We start from the raw sequence: 21286 nt of genomic DNA, 5'->3' as shown, positions 1-21286 counted from the left end.
TGGATGGTGCGTGGAAGAGCAGCCATATTGGATGGTGTGTGGAAGAGTAGCCATACTGGATGGTGCGTGGAAGAGCAGCCATACTGGATGGTGCGTGGAAGAGCAGCCATAATGGATGGTGCGTGGAAGAGCAGCCATACTGGATGGTGTGTGGAAGAGTAGCCATACTGGATGGTGTGTGGAAGAGTAGCCATACTGGATGGTGCGTGGAAGAGTAGCCTTACTGGATGGTGCGTGGAAGAGCAGCCATAGGTGAGTGGTAGAGTAGCCATACTGGATGGTGTGTGGAAGAGTAGCCATATTGGATGGTGCGTGGAAGAGCAGCCATATTGGATGGTGTGTGGAAGAGCAGCCATATTGGATGGTGTGTGGAAGAGTAGCCATACTGGATGGTGCGTGGAAGAGCAGCCATATTGGATGGTGTGTGGAGGTAAGAGGCCTAGGGTTGAGCGAACTTTGTGTTTCAAGTTTGGCATACAAGGTTCAGGTTATCTAAGAACTCCATTATGGATTACTCTACCACGGACCATAAGTTATGGTCTATGATAGCAGAGTCCATAACGGAATTCTTTAGATATTCCGAACCTTGTAAATAAGCTGAACTTGAAACACAAAGTTCGCTCAACCCTAGTAAGAGCCGTTATTCTAGCACAGGGATCAGCAACCTTCGGCACTCCAGCTGTTGTGAAACTACAACTCCCAGCATGCTCCTTACACTTCTGTGGGAGTTCAGAGAACAGCTAAGCAAGTGTGCATGATGGGAGATGTAGTTTCACAACACCTGGAGTGCCGGAGGTTGCTGATCCCTGTTCTAGCAGGTCACTGACACACGTCTAGAAGGCAGTGTGTGGAATAATCAGCAGCTCGGTGCATTTACTTCATGTCCTGCAGATGGCGCTGCAGTCTTACTTTCCCGCCAGCTCCTTCTGCAGCACATAGGGCTGGACTGTGCTGCTGGTAGTGGCAGCCCCATGACAGGAGCCTTGTGTAGTGCTACTGCCGTCTCCTCCCCGGTGTTTCCGCTTCCTGCGGTCACACATGGCTGCAGACTTCGGGGACATGGAGGTGCCAGTCGGCTGTGAGCACTACAGCAGAGGCTGCGAGCTGAGGGTGAGGGACGCACGGGGCAGGGGGGGATAAGCGGGAGACGGTCCTCTCAGTCAGCCCTGCCTGCCATTACTGCTGCCTGTTTCTCCAGTAGGACCTGAGCATTAGAATACGGGTGACCCACAGTACTCTGATGTGTTCTGGGGACAGCTGACTCCTCAATGAACGTGTCTGCAAAGATCTGCTAAACTGCAGTGTCCTGGCACCAGGGAGAGCAGGATGAGCAGCCAGTGCTGTACAGGATCTGGCATTGAACATGTCTGATGGTTGTTCCTATCGGTGTTACATGTGGAGTGACAGCAAAATAATCCCACGTTGTATGTCATTTATAATCCATGTCTAGGCAGTGTCCACCTCTGTACACTATGGCAGCCTGACCTGGGTATAATCACCCCCACGGCATCATTATTGTCCTGGTTGGAGTCATTAGATCCATTGTAACAATTCCTATCCTGCAAAACGGACAAGAATAGGACACATTCTATCTTTTTTTTGCAGGACTGTGGAATGGACATACGGATGCGGACAGCACACCGCATTTTTTGCGGACCCACTGAAATGAATGGGATCCACGTCCGATCCGCACCAAAAATACAGTCGTGCAAATGGGGCCTAAGGGTCCATTCACACGTCTGCCAAATGGGTTCGCATCCGTTCTGCAATTTTGCGGAACAGGTGCGGACCCATTCATTTTCAATGTGGCCGGAATGTGCTGTCCGCATCCGCACTTCCGTTCCGCCAAAAAATAGAACATGTCCTATTCTTGTATGCAATTGTGGACAAGAAGCATTTTCTATGAGAGTGCCGGCGATGTGTGGTCCGCAGAATGCAGAACGCACATCGCCGGTGTCTGTTTTTTGCGGATCCGCAAAACACATACGGACGTGTGAATGGACCCTAAGAAGGGAATTTTTAGGTTTGGACTGCACGGCGAGATCACTGTGTAGCAGTGAAGGGGGTGGCAGTGCAACTTGCAGGTTGCCACGACAGAATTGCGCAAAATAAAGCCCTGTTGGGTTCAAATCCTTCCATATTCTGGCTGTGGAATACGCATGGATTCCAGATGCTGTATCGTCCAGATTGTCATCAGTATTGCTTCAGTAATTCATCCAGATTCCAGTGCGCATACAGACTGTGCCCCCTAAAATGCCCAGGCACCTCATACCGGTTATACTTACCCCGGCCCCTGTGCCGCTCTTGATGCCCGCACGGCTGCCGCTGCATCTCTCCGTTGCGCAGATCAAAACATACGGGGGGAGCAGGGTAAGTATAACCTGTATGACGTGCCCGGCATTTTAGGGGTTGGATAACCCCTTGAAAGTCACTTTTTCTTCAGTCTGTGTTGCCGTAAGTTTCCCCAAATGTATTAAGCAGCGCACCTTTAAATATGCCTAGAGATCGCACTCCCGTTTTTATGCCGCCCGCTTACTGGAGTGAAATGATAGCATTTTTTGTTCTCACCATGCTCGCTTTTCAAAGGCCCCTCTTAAGCACTTGTGCGCACTTCTTGTTACATATGAATGCACACAAAAGTGATATTAGGCTACGTCTACACGACGACATGTGTCGCGCGACAGATAGGGCACAACTACACTGCAACATTTTTCGCACCAATGTCGCGCAACAATTTTTATGATGGTCTATGGTGTCGCACTGCAACATGCTGCAACGTGACAGTCGCCGAAAAATCCATCTCGAATGGATTTCTTGCGACTGTCGCAGCATGTCGCATTGCGACACCATAGACTATGATTATAAAAAATGTCGTCGTGTAGACCTAGCCTTAGGGTGAGAGTCCAGCTGTCTCCTATGTGTAGATGTGAGCAGAAGGCATTGGGGCTCGTCCATACTGTACAATCCTCTGTCACTGATGAAGTGAATTCCTGATCCTTCTGTCCTTCAGGCTCCGTGCTGTGGAAAGTTCTACACTTGTCGCCTCTGCCATGACAATCAGGAGACACATAAGATGGATCGCTTCAAGGTGACACAAGTCCAGTGTCTGAAGTGCAAGCGCATTCAGAAGGTACGGTACTCTTCTGCCCCTTCAGCCTCGTACAGCCAGATTTACTAGACAGGCTGGTGTGTCACTCATATTAGGAAGTGACTGTTCGGCTCTAGCCAAATATTCACACGAGGGTTAACGGCTTCCCTTCAAAAGGGGTTTGTTTCTGAATGGCTTCCAGCAAATCCTAATTGATCCAGTTGATCTAGTTGGACACTAGCGCTGGACATCTCCAGCAGGGAGCAACGTGCCGGAGATGTCTGGATCTGTCTGAAGGCCCGCCAGCTCCATTAACGATAATGGGGATCGGCGGAGATCCGGCAAATATGCAGAGAATAGGCCAGACTAAAACCACCGTGCGCAGTTGTCGTATGCAACACGGACGTCAAGGGTATTTTTTGTGGACCACAATATACGGTAGTGTGAGTGCACCCCGAACCCTCATAACAGAGTCCTTCATCGCTCCTGTATGTTTCATGCCATGACTATCCTTGCAGACTATATTATTCTGGCGGCCCGATAAACTGGAAATTAAAGGGGTTGTGCAGGCAGTATATATTGAAGACCTGCCCTCAGGATAGGTCATCAGTAGAGATGAGCGAACTTCTGTTTTAAGTTCGGCGTCTAAAGTTCGGCTTCCGGTTAGCGGAGGATCCCGATATGGATTCCGAATTCCGTTGTGGTCCGTGGTAGCGGAATCAATAATGGCCATTATTGATTCCGCTACCACGGACCACAACGGAATTCGGAATCCATATTGGGATCCTCTGCTAACCGGAAGCCCAACTTTAGACGCTGAACTTAAAACAAAAGTTCGCTCATCTCTAGTCATCAGTATCTGATCGGCAGGGGTCTGACACCGCCTATCAGCTGTTTGAAGAGGAGACTGCAGAGGTGCTGCAGAGAAGCGTGTGTCGGCCATGCCCGTATTGCAGCCCCGCAATACACATCATGCGATTCACTTGGGTCCGCGATCTGGAAGGTCCAGTGCTTCTGTGAGGTTTCTCGCCTTGCCTCGCCGTTCTATTTTTTAGCGGTGTGGACGGATCACGGACCCATTCAAGTTGAAGGGGTCTGGATCCATTTGCGGAATCCACATGGATGTTGCCCCTGCGTTGGGGACCGCAATTTCGGAACGGCCGTGTGAACGAGGCCCTTACACTGCTCGTCATCTTGTAACTCTTGGCTGCGCAATGTAATTACAAGTCCTTACTCCATTCACTTGGGAGACGACACGCAGTGTAAGGCAATTGCGGTCCCCAATGCATGGGCCACATCCGTGCAGCGGGCCGGACCCATTCAACTTGAATGGGACCATGGTCTGTCCGCACCGCAAAAAAGTATGACGTCATATTTATTTGCGGTGCGGAACAACAGAAAGAAACACCACGGAAGCCCTCCGTAGTGCTTCCAGTGTTCCGTTCCATGACTCTGTTTCCGCATCTCCGGAATTGTGGACCCATTCAAGTGAATGGGTCCTCATCCGTGGTGCACACAGCCGGCGGCCGTGAATTGCCGACCCGCCGTTTCTGGCCGCAATACGGCCACTGCCGCCCAACGGCCGTGTGCATGAGGCCTAATGAAAACGAAGCATCGCTTCACTTGTTCCAGCACCTGGAATCTCAGCTGGGAGATTCTATGTTGACGCTTATGAAAATGGAAAGGTAAAGGAAGTAACAAATTGCCCGTGCGAATATCCGATTTATGCTTGCTGATACGATCTTTTACCACTTGTATGGTTTCTCCTATGTACACCAAACCACAGAGACACTTCACCAAATAAACAACATTCGCAGAATCACAGGTAAAAAAAGCCCCTAATTTTAAAGGCTTTTCCTGTGTGGGGGGGTGATGGAAGAGATCGCCTTTAAAGACATGAGAGCACTGTACACAGTGCAAACAAGGGTAATTCCACTCTTCCCACTACCAATTGTTTTCTGTATTGATGTGGTTCTCATAGTGCCAATATCTGCACATACCAATTGGTCGCGGTAAGTAGCACTTCGCTTGTTAAAAATCAAGGGTGCATTCCTAAACTCGGCAATTTCTGGGTACGCCTTACCCAACAATGGCCAATGTTTGCGTATAACGCCATCAAATTTTCCATTATAAGGCCTCATGCACACGGCCGTGTTCCGCGGCCGAGAGCGGTCCGTGGTAACACGGCCTGGATTCCTGTTGAGAGCAGGAGCGCACGGCGTCATTGGTTGCTATGACGCCGTGCGCTTCATGCCGCCGCTGCACTACAGTAATACACTGTACGAGTGTATTACTGTAGTGCAGCGGCGGCATGAAGCGCACGGCGTCATAGCAACCAATGACGCTGTGCGCTCCTGCGTTCAACAGGAATCCAGGCCGTGTTACCACGGACCGCTCTCGGCCGCGGAACACGGCCGTGTGCATGAGGCCTAAGGATGATATTTATGGATAAATGCAATACGTGAATCTCCCATATTCTTCTCTGTTCGTACTGAAGTGGTAGCCTCTGATAATATCTGAGGTGGGTAACCCCCTCATCCTAAATCTTTGCAACATCTCATCTATCCTCTGTTCTTGCAGCTGGGGGTGTGAGACAATTCTTTTCACCCTTTGCACCTGCGATTTAGGAATAACTTTCTTTAAAGGAGATGGATGTGCACTCGTGTAATGCAGCACACTGTTCTTATCTGTCTCCTTCTATACAGATCTGTATGCAGATTACCCTCCTCATCCTTGGTGATCAATGTGTCCAAAAAGCTCACCTCAGTCTGATCATATGTGAATGTAAATTTTAACTCCGTAAATACTCCATTCAGCCGATCCAAGAAGGCCGCGAGGGGCTCGAGAGGCCCCGCCCACACGCAAAACACGTCATCAATATATCTTTTCCACACCAGGACATACGTCTCATAATTCAGATCTTTGTATACATGGTTATCTTCGAATAATGACATGAAAGCATTTGCGTAGGGCGGGGCCACATTCAAGCCCATTGCGGTCCCCCACCGCTGAAGTTAATAAATATCACCGAACATGAAGTAATTTTCGAACAGCGCCAAACGCAATAATTCCATAAAAAATTCTCTCTTCATGTTACTATAAGTACTTGACTGCCACAAGCGTGATGCCGCCTCCATTCCCCCACTATGGCTGACCACTTCTATAGTGACAAGCCAGCTTTCCCTAGGAACCGTTCGTGTCTCTCTAATAATGCTCAGAAAATGTGATGTATCTAAAAGGAAAGATGCTGTCTTTTTTACCAGTGGTGTCGAAACCTTTTCCAAAACAATGACTAAAGGAGATAAAATAGAATTGACCGATGCCACTATCGGGCATCCTGGGGGTCCACTAATGCTTTATGCACCTTTGGGAGTATATAGAACTTTTATTTATAGTAAGGTTATACTGTGTGAGATCATCGGATGACGTCGATTTGGTTACCGCCCACTTTTTTGTGGGCGTCTGACGTCACCACAGGTGATTGTTTTTACTGCTATTTAAGATGTTGAGCTATTGTATTAACCTGAGCTGACGAAGGCTGGACGGGCCGAAATGCGTCCATTGTTACTAAGATGAAATAAAAGATACATGAATTAAAGATTTAGCGCCTGCTGGGATTTCTTTGCTACATTGTGGATTTCTTCCTTCCCGTGTGGGCATCCCACGAGGTTGAAAGTGCTGACCGCTCCTGACTACATAGCTGGCACTGATCTGGCTCTGGCCTTTACTTTATGAGAAATCCAGAAGGCTGTGACTGAAGCGCCTGGTCCTATAGAAGTCCTCATAGCCTTCTGATTCTATGAGGACCTCATACATTTACTCTGGGAATCACATACTCTATAGGACTAAACACCGTGCAGTATACATTGTGAAGGGTACCTACACACATTGCGGAATACGCACGGTTCTTCTGCACCGATTCAGAAGAACCAAAGCGTAATACAGCACAGTGTATGAGAATAGACAGTTCTCGTGTCCATTTTGCGGATTTGTCGTGCGGGTTTCCAAGTCTGTCAATTATGTTTGCGGTCGTGTCCGCACCCGTTCCGCAATTTTGTGGAACGGGTGCGGACCCATTCATTCTCTATGGGCCCGGACGTGAAGCGGAGAGCACACTATGTGCTCTCCGCTTCCGCATTTGCGGAGCGCGGCCCCGAACTTCCGGTCCGCAGCTCCGCAAAAGATAGAACATGTCCTATTCTTGTCCGCAGCTGCGGACAAGAATAGACATTTCTATAGGGGGTGCCGGCCGGGTGTGTTGCGGAAACGCAACACACCATGGACATGTGAATGGACCCTAAGCTGCAGATTTCATCGTTTTCAAAAACTTGTCACGAAATACAAAATTGTTTTGGTTTTACGAACTGAGGGGTTGATAGCTTTAACCAATGACTAGGGATGAGTGAACGTGATGTTTTCAAGTTCGGGTTCGGTGGCAATGCCGTTATCACGAAACATGACGGAATGCACCATGGAAGCCTTTAAGAGGCATTCCGTCATAATAGAAGTCTATGGGCAGCAGAGCGGATCCGGACGGTTTCCGTCATGCAGGGGTCCTGTCCAGCCAAGTGGTCTGGCACTCCGCTGTTTCCAGTGCTCCCATTAAAGTCAATGTTATGAATGAGTAATGCAGGCCTGTCCATGATGTACAGTTACATCACAGTATCTTAAGTGGTTAACAACCCTGCAATTTGTCATATTTAAAGGGGTGGTGCCACTGATATAAATTTATACCATCCAACAGATGTCACTGTTATATTGCTTTACCCAAATACCACCATTTATCAAAGCTACCATTTGATCAGTTGCTATAGGTTACATCCTGCATTGGAGCATCATTGGTAAGAACAAGGGGCGTAGTTAGTGTCACATGTCCTGCTGATGTCAGGACATATCTCACTGCCCTAAGGCATGATGGGACACCAGACACATGACAAACTAGGAAGCAGGAATCAAGCATGGGGGATAAGAGAAAACAGCAAATGAGGTCAATCTGAAAAAGAAAATCCAAGGAGGAGCAGGAGCTAGAGACAATCCAAGGAGGAGCAGGAGCTAGAGACAATCCAAGGAGGAGCAGGAGCTAGAGACAATCCAAGGAGGAGCAGGAGCTAGAGACAATCCAAGGAGGAGCAGGAGCTAGAGACAATCCAAGGAGGAGCAGCAGCTAGAGACAATCCAAGGAGGAGCAGCAGCTAGATACAATCCAAGGAGGAGCAGTAGCTAGATACAATCCAAGGAGGAGCAGGAGCTAGAGACAATACACTTCAGAGCAGGGGTGCACAACCTTTTCTGGTTGGGGGCCACATTGTCAGACTGAAGGAATCCCAAGGGGTATTACCAGCTGATATACTGTATTTATGAAGTATTGTACCTACAGTATATACTATAACTGTCTAGTTACACGTCTAGTACTCCCATCTAATGGCAGAATACATGAAGTAAAAGAGGTTTATTAAAGAAGATATGACCTTTTGGCTTCACCTATTGATTTCTTTCTCCATGCTTCTTTTCAGGCTCAGCAGACGTGTGAACACTGTGACAGTATTTTTGGGGACTATTACTGCGATGTATGTCATCTCTATGATAAGGATAAGAAGCAGTATCACTGTGATGGCTGTGGGATTTGCAGGTATGACCCTAAAGAAGTACATGGCGCTGAAAATGAAACCCCAAGACCAGAGAGAACTCTCATGAGGTTTTCTTGTCTAGGTAGAGCTCTATCTCTTTTAGGGCTCATGCACACGACCATATTTTCTTTCCATGTCCGTTCCGTTTTTTTGTTGTTTTTTTGAAGACCATATGCGGAACCATTCATTTCAATGGGTCTCCAAAGAAAACGGAAATGACTCGGTGCGCATTCCGTTTCCATATGTCCGTTAAGCAAAAAAATTAAACATGTCCTATTATTGTCCACCTTACGGACAAGGATAGTACTGTTCTATAAGGGGCCAGCTGTTCTGTTCCGTCATTCGTATTTTTTGTGGATCCGTGTTTTGTCACACAGTTATGTGCATGAGCCCTTAGACATGGTTTCTGTGCTGACATTGCCACACGTTAAAGGGTAACCCATTTTGAGATGAATGAAAATAGGAATTGGCTGTTATCACTGGGTATCACGTTTTGGGAGCTGTAGGGGCTTAGTAGTATTGCAGGCAGGCTTTTTCAGGGATTGGCTATTTGCGTCTAGCCTGTCAATGGAGCTAGGTGGAGACAAACTGAAGGGAGCCGGCCAGTGGCCACTTCTCAGTAAAGTGTAGTTTGATGTAATGTTTGAGCACCATGAAAAGAAGCAGTTGGGCGAGTGTGCATCAGAATAGATAGCAGGGCAGTCATGTTTGTCATGTGACACGGCTCCTTTGTTCTGTAACTGGGGCATCAGCAGTTACAGGTGGAAGATGACAGCCGCAGTCAATGCCCTGGCCTCGATCCTAACTAGGCCATGTTACAATATCAAAATAAGTAATGGGAAGAAATATAGATTCTCTTTTAGAAATGATGTTTCACTGTGCGGTTATGAAAAATAATTAGTTTGACCTTGAAATTTCAATATTTTTTTTGTCATTTTTCACATACTGGAGACTAGGAAAAAAGACAAATCTACAGTATATAGTATTCTCAAAAAAAATCTATGGGCATTTAGCCAACACAAGCTGAAAATTGCGAAAAAGTGAATTAAGGGGTAGAGATGGCCTTGCGGTTCGCCCGGCGAACTTTGCTCGTTCGCGGTTCGCCGCACATATGGCGATATTCGGGCCCGCCATATTCTTTTACATTGTGAAGAACTTTGACCCATGACACATCCATCAGGTGGTACTGGACAGCCAATTGAGACCTTTCAGCACATGGACATAGCCCATACCTTATAAATAGACCCCATCTGGCTGCCATTTTACATTCAGTGTTTTGCCAGTGTAGGGAGAGGTTGCTGTGTGGAGCAGGGATAGGCTGTTAGGGACACCAATGCTAGCTAATAGGGCCACAAAAGTCTTTTTAAGGACTGGTATAGGTGTGCTATCGATAGGTGTGATACACAGAGGGGTGTAATATACTTATCATATACTTTTATAATGAGTCAAAAACACATAGATCTATATAGTGATCACCTGGAAGTCAGGGGGCTAGGGGCTTAATAGGGCCATAGGGTAAGGTTCCGGACGGGGTGTCTCTTATCAGGGTGGGTGCTCTGTGGTTAGGCTATCAGGGCCAGAATAGCACCCCCCTGTAGGGCAATATCCAGGGACAGTTCTTTGCCCACCCTGTCCTTCAATACCACATCATCATCTAGCCCAGGGATAGATGGTTTTTGCTTTCCCTCCGGGATTCATGGATGTGCGCTGGAACCCCCCGGATTGTGGTAGGACATATGGTTTCTGATTTGGTGCCGCCGAGCACTTGTTATTGCCTACCACATCTATGCTTTTTGCTTAACTTTAATAATTTGATTTATTTTCATTTTGAGGGAAATCTTTTAATAGTAACATTATTAAAGGTTACCTTTAATCTTTATGTATATTCTAATGGATTGCCTTCCTTGTACAGTGTTATAATATACTTTCTAACATAGAAAGTATATTATAGTGCATTTGTATTGTGCATTAGTTGTGTGCGGTTCTGCTGTGATACCGCAGCTATACAGAGGGTAAAACGCTATTGGAACAAATACCGTATTTTTCGCTTTATAAGACGCACCTGATGATAAGATGCACCTTGAGGAGGAAAATAAGAAAAAAATATTTTGAACCAAAAGGTGTGCTTTTGGTAGGTTTTGAACTAATGGTGGTCTGTGGATGACGCACTGTTATGGGGGGATCTGTGGATGACGCACTGTTATGGGGGAATCTGTGGATGACGCACTGTTATGGGGGGATCTGTGGATGACGCACTGTTATGGGGAGATCTGTGGATGACGCACTGTTATGGGGAGATCTGTGGATGACGCACTGTTATGGGGGGATCTGTGGATGACGCACTGTTATGGGGGGATCTGTGGATGACGCACTGTTATGGGGGATCTGTGGATTACACTGATGGGGGATCTGTAGATGACACTTATGGAGCTCTGTGGATGACACTTATGTCAGATGCATTAGTGTGGAGGGAGGAGGCGGAGACACTCATGGCGGGGCCCGGTGCAGTGACTCTACTCTAATACACCGGGCCCCGCAACTGTTCAATACATTCAATCCGATCTACAGTATATCTAAATGTATACCGCACTGTTCGGTACTTACTGTAGTACCGTAAGTATAGCATTAAGACGGCGCAGACCGGCAGCTCCCTCAGTCATGCTCCGCCTGCCACAGCTCCCTCCTCATGCGCCGCCTGCCTGCTTATCTCACTTTATGAATGAACAGGCAGGCGGCGCATGACCGAGGGAGCTGCGGCAGGCGGCGCATGACTGAGGGAGCTGGGGCAGGCGGCGCACGACCGAGGGAGCTGCCGGTCTGCGCCGTCTTAATGCTATACTTACGGTACTACAGTAAGTACCGAACAGTGCAGTATACATTTAGATATAGATCGGATTGAATGTATTTAACAGTTGCGGGGCCCGATGTATTAGAATAAAGTCACTGCACCGGCCCCGCCATGAGTGTCCCCGCCTCCTCCCTCCACACTGATACTTCGCTGGCAGCGCTGTGCAGCATAGCGGCCAGCGAAGTATCCGCTTTATAAGACGCACGGCCATTTTCCACCCACCTTTGGGGGGGGGGGGGGAGTGCGTCTTATAAAGCGAAAAATACTGGTGTGATATACCGGTTGCCCCCCCCCCCCCCCTCCCAAAACTGATTGAAGCGGGGTGTTATATACCAATAATATACTTTCTATATAGTGCATTTAGGTAGCGCAACAGGGCACATTTAAGATAATTTCCCTTTAAGACGCATAAAAATGTCCCCTGATTAAGATACATATTTTTGTTGGAATTTTGTATGTCACTGTCCATGTTGTGGGACTATTTGTACACTTCTACTAAGTATTTGGTGGCTGCAAATATGAGCTGAAGGTTTTTTAGGTTCGCCTGCCATTAAAGTGAATGGGGCCCGCCGTGAACTTGCGGTTCGCGAACATTTGATCACGTTCGCGAATCGTCCCGGCCGATGTTCGTCCATCACTATCAAAGGGTAAATTCGCACACACAGCTAATTTGCTGCAGAAATTTCTGCAACTGCCTCATTTATCTGAATGGGTTTTGCAGAAATTTAGGACCAGCCCCATTCAGATGAATGTAACTGCTTTTTCACCGTCACTTGTGGATTGATGGTCATCACAGGTAGGGTCGTCACTTTAACAATGCTCCGGATGCTTTAAAATAAAATTAAATAATTACATCTCACCTCTTTCTCCAGCACTGTTCTCGACGCCACTGGTCCAGTCATTCGTCCGCTGTTTGTCCACATGCTGCAGCAGGGTGATGTACAGGTATATGGCCCATTGGCACATGATCAATGCAGCCAGGCACTGTTTTCAGCGTTATATGGCACAAGACCGCTGAGGACAGTGAATGTCTGCAGCGGTCATGTGTTGTATACAAGAAAAAAAGTCTGACAGTCAGAGCCCAAGTTCAAAAATAAACCTATACGTTGAGTGCATCCATGTAACTTATGTCAATGTCTACATGATCACGAGAGTCCAAAAATGTCGGCAATCCAGATGAAGGCAATTATTTGAATCATGGTGTCAAGAAATAGCAGAGGAGGTGATTATATGTGAGGCAGCTCATCTTCCACACATGTGACAATTTCAGAGAGCATTAATGTTTGGTTAGGGGGTGATAATATGAAGAAATGTTCCTGTATTGGATGCCTGTGGTCACTGGAGGCAGTACAGGAGGAGAGACGGTAACAGACCCTGTTCCTTCTTCCTGCCATCCCTTACAAAGAACCAGGAAATAAAACTTTAAATTCTGCTCCCCGCCCCAACGTCAATTAAGTGCTTACTGCTCCCAGAATATTGTACTAAGATATTTTGTATAATTTAAAAGCGAAGATAATACCAAGCTCTAATCTAAGGATGAGCAAAATGGTTCTACCGATTCAGTCTGAACTTCTCAAAAAGTTCGGATTAAGGGTCCATTTACACGACCGTATGAATGGGTCCGCATCCACTCCGCAATTTTGCGGAATGGGTGCGGACCTATTCATTTCAATGGGGCCGCAAAAGATGCGAATGGCACACAGTGTGCTGTCCACATTCATAGTTCTGTCTACGGCCCCACAAAAATATAGGGCATGTCCTATTGTGTATTTTCAATATAGCGCCGCCCATGTGCAGTCCGTGCAGTGGCCAGTATCCGTGTTTTGCGGATCCTCAATTTGCAGACCACAAAACACTTACGGTTGTGTGAATATAGCCTAAGTCGAAACTAAATTTTTTGTGATTCGTTTTGGGCGAACCAGAGACAGAGAGAGATTCACCCTAAGGTCTTGCAACTAGAAATGTTGTTCTCTTCTGCTTTTCTCTAATTATGGGTTTTTGTCCTGAAAGAACTAGCTGCAGATATGAGGCTGGCTTAGCTATTTTTCTAGCTTTGCTTCAGAAGCCTGTTTAAAAGGCAGAAAAGCATCTCTGCCAGTCCACTATATGAAAGTAATGCAGCACTCACATTGCTGCTGTGTTCTCCTTACTGTTTACCTACTTGCTGTGCAGCAGCAAGTAAGTATAATTATAACTCTCTGCTTTGTCACTTCAATCTGACAGCTCCTTCCTATTCACCTGAGGATAGATCAGGTGAACGCTGTCAAAATAAATAAATAAAAACTGTGCTAAAACAACCAATTTTTTGGTCACCTTGCCCCATAAAGTGTAATAATGAATGATCAAAAAATCATAAGTACCCAAAAATGGTACCAATAAAAACATTAACTCTTCCTGCAAAAAACGAGAACCTGCACAAGACGATCAGCAGAAAAAATAAATAAAATGGTGTTCAGAAAATGGAGACACAAAAACATAATTTTTATTCAAAAATGCTTTAGTATGTAAAACTGAAACAAACAAAGAAAGTAGACATATTTGATATCATTGTCCCCTTACATCAGTTTACGACCACATGTGGGGTGTTTCTGTAAACCGCAGAATCAGGGTAATAAATATTGAGCTTTGTTTGGCTGTTAACCCTCGATTAAAAATGGGGAAATCTGCCAAAAAAGTGAAATTTAGAAATGTCATCTCAATTTTCCTTAAATTCTTGTGGAACACCTAGAGGTTGAACAAAGTTTGTAAAATCAGTTTTGAGTAACTTGAGGGGTGTCGTTTCTACAATGGGGTCATTTATGGGGGTATTCACTATGTAAGCCCCACAAAGTGACTTCAGACCTGAACTGGTCCTTTAAAAAGTAGGTTTTTGAAATTCTCTTAAAATCTTTTTGAATTTCTTCTAAAATTCTAAGCCTTCTAACGTCTTAAAAAAATGAAATGACATTTACAAAATGATGCCAACATAAAGTAGACATATGGAGAATGTTAAGTGTGGCAAACCTAGCCACTTACAGAATGTCTTTCTTGTCTGTACCTCTTCACCTCCCCCATTTTCCTGTCCCATTGTTTCCCCAGCAGGGTCTTGTCTCAGGGACACTGGGAGACCTGTGTAAAATAGCTGCAGTGTCCCCCCTCAACCTCGCATCAGCCCTTGCTATTGTCTGACCCCACTTTTCCTTGTACCATAGTAATCTATGTATTGTATGTAAATGAGGCTGATGGCAGTTTGAAACCAGGTGCGCATGCCTAGTAAAGTCAGTTGACTCCCAAACTGTGTGTCGTCCAGTCACTAGGGAAATTGTCTCTTGGTTATTGACCTGCTTCTTCAGCTACAAGGGGATTTAAGTGAAGATATTGAGGGTATACCGTGAAGCTCCGCAACATTAAGTAATAAATATTTTACGAGGTATCACTTCCTTTTTTAAAAGCCGAGAAATAGAAATTTAGAAAATTGTGAATTTTTCCAAGTTTTTGGTAAATTTGGGATTTTTTCATAAATAAAGGTGATATATTGACACAAATTTATGACATCATGAAATACAATGTGTCACGAGAAAACAGTCTCTGAATGGCTTGGATAAGTAAAGGCGTTCCAATGTTATTACCACATAAAGTGACACATGTCAGATTTGCCAAATTAGGCCTGCTCAGGAAGGGGGCAAGTGGCCCAGATGGGAAGTGGTTAAGATATGCGATTTGCAATATGATAGGTTGCTATGACAACAAAGACTGTTTTTCCTTTGGACCGCTCCTTAAATCTCCCCCAGCTGTGCAGAGTCATGAACCGGTTAAACGCGGTGTGCAATAGAAATATTGAAGTGAGTTTGCAAATAACCTTTATTAAAACAATCAATTTGGGCATACCTTTCCAATGCAGGCCTATGTGTTTCCATGGTTACAAAACTGGCAAACCCTGTGTAATTAGATTCTCCTAATGTCTATATGATTACACTGCACTAGTTTTGTTTGCAGTCTGTAACCATGGAGACACACAAGTCTGCAGAGCAGCTGTAAACACGTGAAATGGTAGGATGCTTGTAACACGGTTCTAGTCTAATACAATTTGCATAGTTGCTGCATTCATTTTTATTGTGGATGCAATGGAACGACAAAAGGAGGGAAATGTCCACCAACCTTGTTCCTGTGGAGTGCTATGAGACTCTTCCATCTGAATTTTATGTATATATCCAGTGTAACGCTTTTTTGTGTTTCATATATTGTTTTCTTCTTTTTTTTAGGATAGGCCCAAAGGAACAGTTTGCACACTGTACAAAGTGTAATTTATGCTTGCCGTTAAGCTTCACAGGAAACCATAAGGCAAGAGATCAATTCCTGCTGCTGTTTAGTGTGTAATAAATATGTGACCCTATAATGCGCGGAGTTCTGCATGTCTACAAGAGTTAACACCAGGTGGCGACACTTATTAACCCTTGGAGTACAGAGTATAAATATGTGACCCTATAATGCGCAGAGTTCTGCATGTCTACAAGAGTTAACACCAGGTGGCGACACTTATTAACCCTTGGAGTACAGAGTATAAATATGTGACACTATAATGCGCGGAGTTCTGCATGTCTACAAGAGTTAACACCAGGTGGCGACACTTATTAACCCTTGGAGTACAGAGTATAAATATGTGACCCTATAATGCCCAGAGTTCTGCATGTCTACAAGAGTTAACACCAGGTGGCGACACTTATTAACCCTTGGAGTACAGAGTATAAATATGTGACACTATAATGCGCTGAGTTCTGCATGTCTACAAGAGTTAACACCAGGTGGCGACACTTATTAACCCTTGGAGTACAGAGTATCCTCACTGATCATCTTTATTTGTGACCTCCAGTCTATGCATTGAACACAAATATGACATGAATGTATGTTGTGCCGAGTACAGCCACAATCTTTGGTTATTCCTCCATATTCTTTATCAAATATAGAGCAGCCTGACTTCAGTCATCCTGAAGCAGGAGAAATATACTTTGTTGCCCTTCCATAGCCAACTACAGATGGCTAGGTACATATCAACAAGGCCTGTAATTAAAGGGGTTGGCCACTTACTAATACAGCCTTTGTTGAAATTCTGTGCCATTTTCTATATTTCATCAGGTATGCCCACTTGCTTGCCAACACTTTTGTGCTCTCCACACAGAGGTCTTGTCCATATAATGGCTGCTGATGGAGGGTCATGTGACCAGGCAAATCCCTCAGTCTCCTTCATTCACATATGAATGCACTGGCACTTTTGGGAGTTTAGTGCAGGTGCAGTGTTTTTGAACAGAGAAGACTGATAGGACATGACCCTCGATCATTAGCCATCTTGTGGACAGGACCTCTATGCGGACAGCATAGAACAATGGGACACTGCTTATGAAATCTAGCAACTGGCACAGAATATCAAAAAAGGCTGTATTAGTAAGTGCCATATGTAGTCATCCTACATTTACATTGGTCAACAGTAACCAGGCCAACCCCTTTAAGGTGACTTAAAAAGAAATGGTATTCCCCACCACCAGTCCCCCGCTGCTCCCATTTCAGCACTCGCCAGATCTCTACTGGTACTTGATTTCTGATGCCTCTTGACACACAGGAAATGCCTCAGCCAATCACAATGGTGATCCGCCTCAGCCAGTGATTGGCTGAGCAGGCATTTCTAGAAAGGTGTCGAGAGGCACCAGCAGAGGTGAGAGTCAGAATGGGAGCAGTGGGGGATGCATGGAGAAGAGCATGTAAGTTTTTTAATGCATTTTTAAAGCCAAAATCAGGTGCACACGGGCGAGATTTCCACGCGGGTGCAATACGTGAGGTGAACGCATTGCACCCGCACTGAATCCGGACCCATTCATTTCTATGGGGCTGTTCACATGAGCGGTGATTTTCACGCATCACTTCTGCGTTGCTTGAAAATCGCAGCATGCTCTATTTTGTGCGTTTTTCACGCAACGCAGGCCCCATAGAAGTGAATGGGGCTGCGTGAAAATCGCAAGCATCCGCAAGCAACTGCGGATGCGGTGCGATTTTCACGCATGGTTGCTAGGAGATGATCCGGATGGGGACCCGATCATTATTATTTTCCCTTATAACATGGTGATAAGGGAAAATAATAGCATTCTTAATACAGAATGCTTAGTAAAATAGGGATGGAGGGGTTAAAAATAAAGAAAAAATGTAACTCACCTCATCCACTTGTTCGCGCAGCCCGGCTCAGAGAGGAAGGTCTATGTGGAAAAAATAAAGTTCTGCAGCTAGTGGGTGACACGCTGCTCTGTAACTGAAATGGAGACTTTTCTGTGATAACGGGTGAAGGCATTAAAGCAGTGAGCAGGGCTAGCTGTCTGCACAGAGGGCAACCAGCTCTGGTCATAAGTGTGCCCCCTTCATTCCTGAGGGCAGTGGGGTTCCCAGAGGTTGCACCACAAAGTATTCCGCTTTATATTTGCATTGACGCCCATTCATGCATTAATTATATTTTCTTTAATTGGTTTCATTTTTTTTTTACCTTAGTGCATAGAAAATGTGTCAAGACAGGACTGCCCCATATGTTTAGAGGTGAGTAGTGGTAAAGGCAGTAATGTATTACTATGCTGCTGTAGTGTCAAGACAAGACTGCCCCATATGTTTAGAGGTGAGTAGTGGTAAAGGCAGTAATGTATTACTGTGCTGCTGTAGTGTCAAGACAGGACTGCCCCATATGTTTAGAGGTGAGTAGTGGTAAAGGCAGTAATGTATTACTATGCTGCTGTAGTGTCAAGACAAGACTGCCCCATATGTTTAGAGGTGAATAGTGGTAAAGGCAGTAATGTATTACTATGCTGCTGTAGTGTCAAGACAAGACTGCCCCATATGTTTAGAGGTGAGTAGTGGTAAAGGCAGTAATGTATTACTGTGCTGCTGTAGTGTCAAGACAGGACTGCCCCATATGTTTAGAGGTGAGTAGTGGTAAAGGCAGTAATGTATTACTATGCTGCTGTAGTGTCAAGACAAGACTGCCCCATATGTTTAGAGGTGAATAGTGGTAAAGGCAGTAATGTATTACTGTGTTGCTGTAGTGTCAAGACAAGACTGCCCCATATGTTTAGAGGTGAATAGTGGTAAAGGCAGTAATGTATTACTGTGCTGCTGTAGTGTCAAGACAGGACTGCCCCATATGTTTAGAGGTGAGTAGTGGTAAAGGCAGTAATGTATTACTGTGCTGCTGTAGTGTCAAGACAAGACTGCCCCATATGTTTAGAGGTGAGTAGTGGTAAAGGCAGTAATGTATTACTGTGCTGCTGTAGTGTCAAGACAAGACTGCCCCATATGTTTAGAGGTGAGTAGTGGTAAAGGCAGTAATATATTACTGTGCTGCTGTAGTGTCAAGACAGGACTGCCCCATATGTTTAGAGGTGAGTAGTGGTAAAGGCAGTAATGTATTACTGTGCTGCTGTAGTGTCAAGACAAGACTGCCCCATATGTTTAGAGGTGAGTAGTGGTAAAGGCAGTAATGTATTACTATGCTGCTGTAGTGTCAAGACAAGACTGCCCCATATGTTTAGAGGTGAGTAGTGGTAAAGGCAGTAATGTATTACTATGCTGCTGTAGTGTCAAGACAAGACTGCCCCATATGTTTAGAGGTGAATAGTGGTAAAGGCAGTAATGTATTACTATGCTGCTGTAGTGTCAAGACAAGACTGCCCCATATGTTTAGAGGTGAGTAGTGGTAAAGGCAGTAATGTATTACTGTGCTGCTGTAGTGTCAAGACAGGACTGCCCCATATGTTTAGAGGTGAGTAGTGGTAAAGGCAGTAATGTATTACTATGCTGCTGTAGTGTCAAGACAAGACTGCCCCATATGTTTAGAGGTGAATAGTGGTAAAGGCAGTAATGTATTACTGTGTTGCTGTAGTGTCAAGACAAGACTGCCCCATATGTTTAGAGGTGAATAGTGGTAAAGGCAGTAATGTATTACTGTGCTGCTGTAGTGTCAAGACAGGACTGCCCCATATGTTTAGAGGTGAGTAGTGGTAAAGGCAGTAATGTATTACTGTGCTGCTGTAGTGTCAAGACAAGACTGCCCCATATGTTTAGAGGTGAGTAGTGGTAAAGGCAGTAATGTATTACTGTGCTGCTGTAGTGTCAAGACAAGACTGCCCCATATGTTTAGAGGTGAGTAGTGGTAAAGGCAGTAATATATTACTGTGCTGCTGTAGTGTCAAGACAGGACTGCCCCATATGTTTAGAGGTGAGTAGTGGTAAAGGCAGTAATGTATTACTGTGCTGCTGTAGTGTCAAGACAAGACTGCCCCATATGTTTAGAGGTGAGTAGTGGTAAAGGCAGTAATGTATTACTATGCTGCTGTAGTGTCAAGACAAGACTGCCCCATATGTTTAGAGGTGAGTAGTGGTAAAGGCAGTAATGTATTACTATGCTGCTGTAGTGTCAAGACAAGACTGCCCCATATGTTTAGAGGTGAATAGTGGTAAAGGCAGTAATGTATTACTGTGCTGCTGTAGTGTCAAGACAAGACTGCCCCATATGTTTAGAGGTGAGTAGTGGTAAAGGCAGTAATGTATTACTGTGCTGCTATAGTGTCAAGACAAGACTGCCCCATATGTTTAGAGGTGAGTAGTGGTAAAGGCAGTAATGTATTACTATGCTGCTGTAGTGTCAAGACAAGACTGCCCCATATGTTTAGAGGTGAGTAGTGGTAAAGGCAGTAATGTATTACTATGCTGCTATAGTGTCAAGACAAGACTGCCCCATATGTTTAGAGGTGAGTAGTGGTAAAGGCAGTAATGTATTACTGTGCTGCTATAGTGTCAAGACAAGACTGCCCCATATGTTTAGAGGTGAGTAGTGGTAAAGGCAGTAATGTATTACTGTGCTGCTGTAGTGTCAAGACAAGACTGCCCCATATGTTTAGAGGTGAGTAGTGGTAAAGGCAGTAATGTATTACTGTGCTGCTGTAGTGTCAAGACAAGACTGCCCCATATGTTTAGAGGTGAATAGTGGTAAAGGCAGTAATGTATTACTATGCTGCTGTAGTGTCAAGACAAGACTGCCCCATATGTTTAGAGGTGAGTAGTGGTAAAGGCAGTAATGTATTACTGTGCTGCTGTAGTGTCAAGACAGGACTGCCCCATATGTTTAGAGGTGAGTAGTGGTAAAGGCAGTAATGTATTACTATGCTGCTGTAGTGTCAAGACAAGACTGCCCCATATATTTAGAGGTGAGTAGTGGTAAAGGCAGTAATGTATTACTGTGTTGCTGTAGTGTCAAGACAAGACTGCCCCATATGTTTAGAGGTGAATAGTGGTAAAGGCAGTAATGTATTACTGTGCTGCTGTAGTGTCAAGACAGGACTGCCCCATATGTTTAGAGGTGAGTAGTGGTAAAGGCAGTAATGTATTACTGTGCTGCTGTAGTGTCAAGACAAGACTGCCCCATATGTTTAGAGGTGAGTAGTGGTAAAGGCAGTAATGTATTACTGTGCTGCTGTAGTGTCAAGACAAGACTGCCCCATATGTTTAGAGGTGAGTAGTGGTAAAGGCAGTAATATATTACTGTGCTGCTGTAGTGTCAAGACAGGACTGCCCCATATGTTTAGAGGTGAATAGTGGTAAAGGCAGTAATGTATTACTGTGCTGCTGTAGTGTCAAGACAAGACTGCCCCATATGTTTAGAGGTGAGTAGTGGTAAAGGCAGTAATGTATTACTATGCTGCTGTAGTGTCAAGACAA

At 45.2% G+C, this 21286-nt stretch overlaps 1 protein-coding gene across 1 annotated transcript in view; it reads left to right on the top strand.

Moving 5' to 3' along the window:
* Window positions 1-986: 986 nt before the first annotated feature.
* RCHY1 (ring finger and CHY zinc finger domain containing 1) overlaps window positions 987-21286 on the top strand; it is a 33061-nt gene continuing 12761 nt past the window's right edge. Inside the window, exons 1-5 of the mRNA XM_040418115.1 lie at window positions 987-1110; window positions 3011-3130; window positions 8602-8717; window positions 15805-15883; window positions 18071-18115. Of these exons, the coding sequence (XP_040274049.1) occupies window positions 1039-1110; window positions 3011-3130; window positions 8602-8717; window positions 15805-15883; window positions 18071-18115 (432 nt within the window). The 5' untranslated portion in view covers window positions 987-1038. The remainder of the gene's footprint in view (window positions 1111-3010; window positions 3131-8601; window positions 8718-15804; window positions 15884-18070; window positions 18116-21286) is intronic.

The sequence above is a fragment of the Bufo bufo genome, chromosome 2 (assembly GCF_905171765.1).
Source record: "Bufo bufo chromosome 2, aBufBuf1.1, whole genome shotgun sequence".
In the NCBI taxonomy this organism is placed as follows: Eukaryota; Metazoa; Chordata; class Amphibia; order Anura; family Bufonidae; genus Bufo; species Bufo bufo.
The sequence above is the reverse complement of the archived record's forward strand: the minus strand, read 5'-3'. Positions and strand labels throughout refer to the sequence as shown.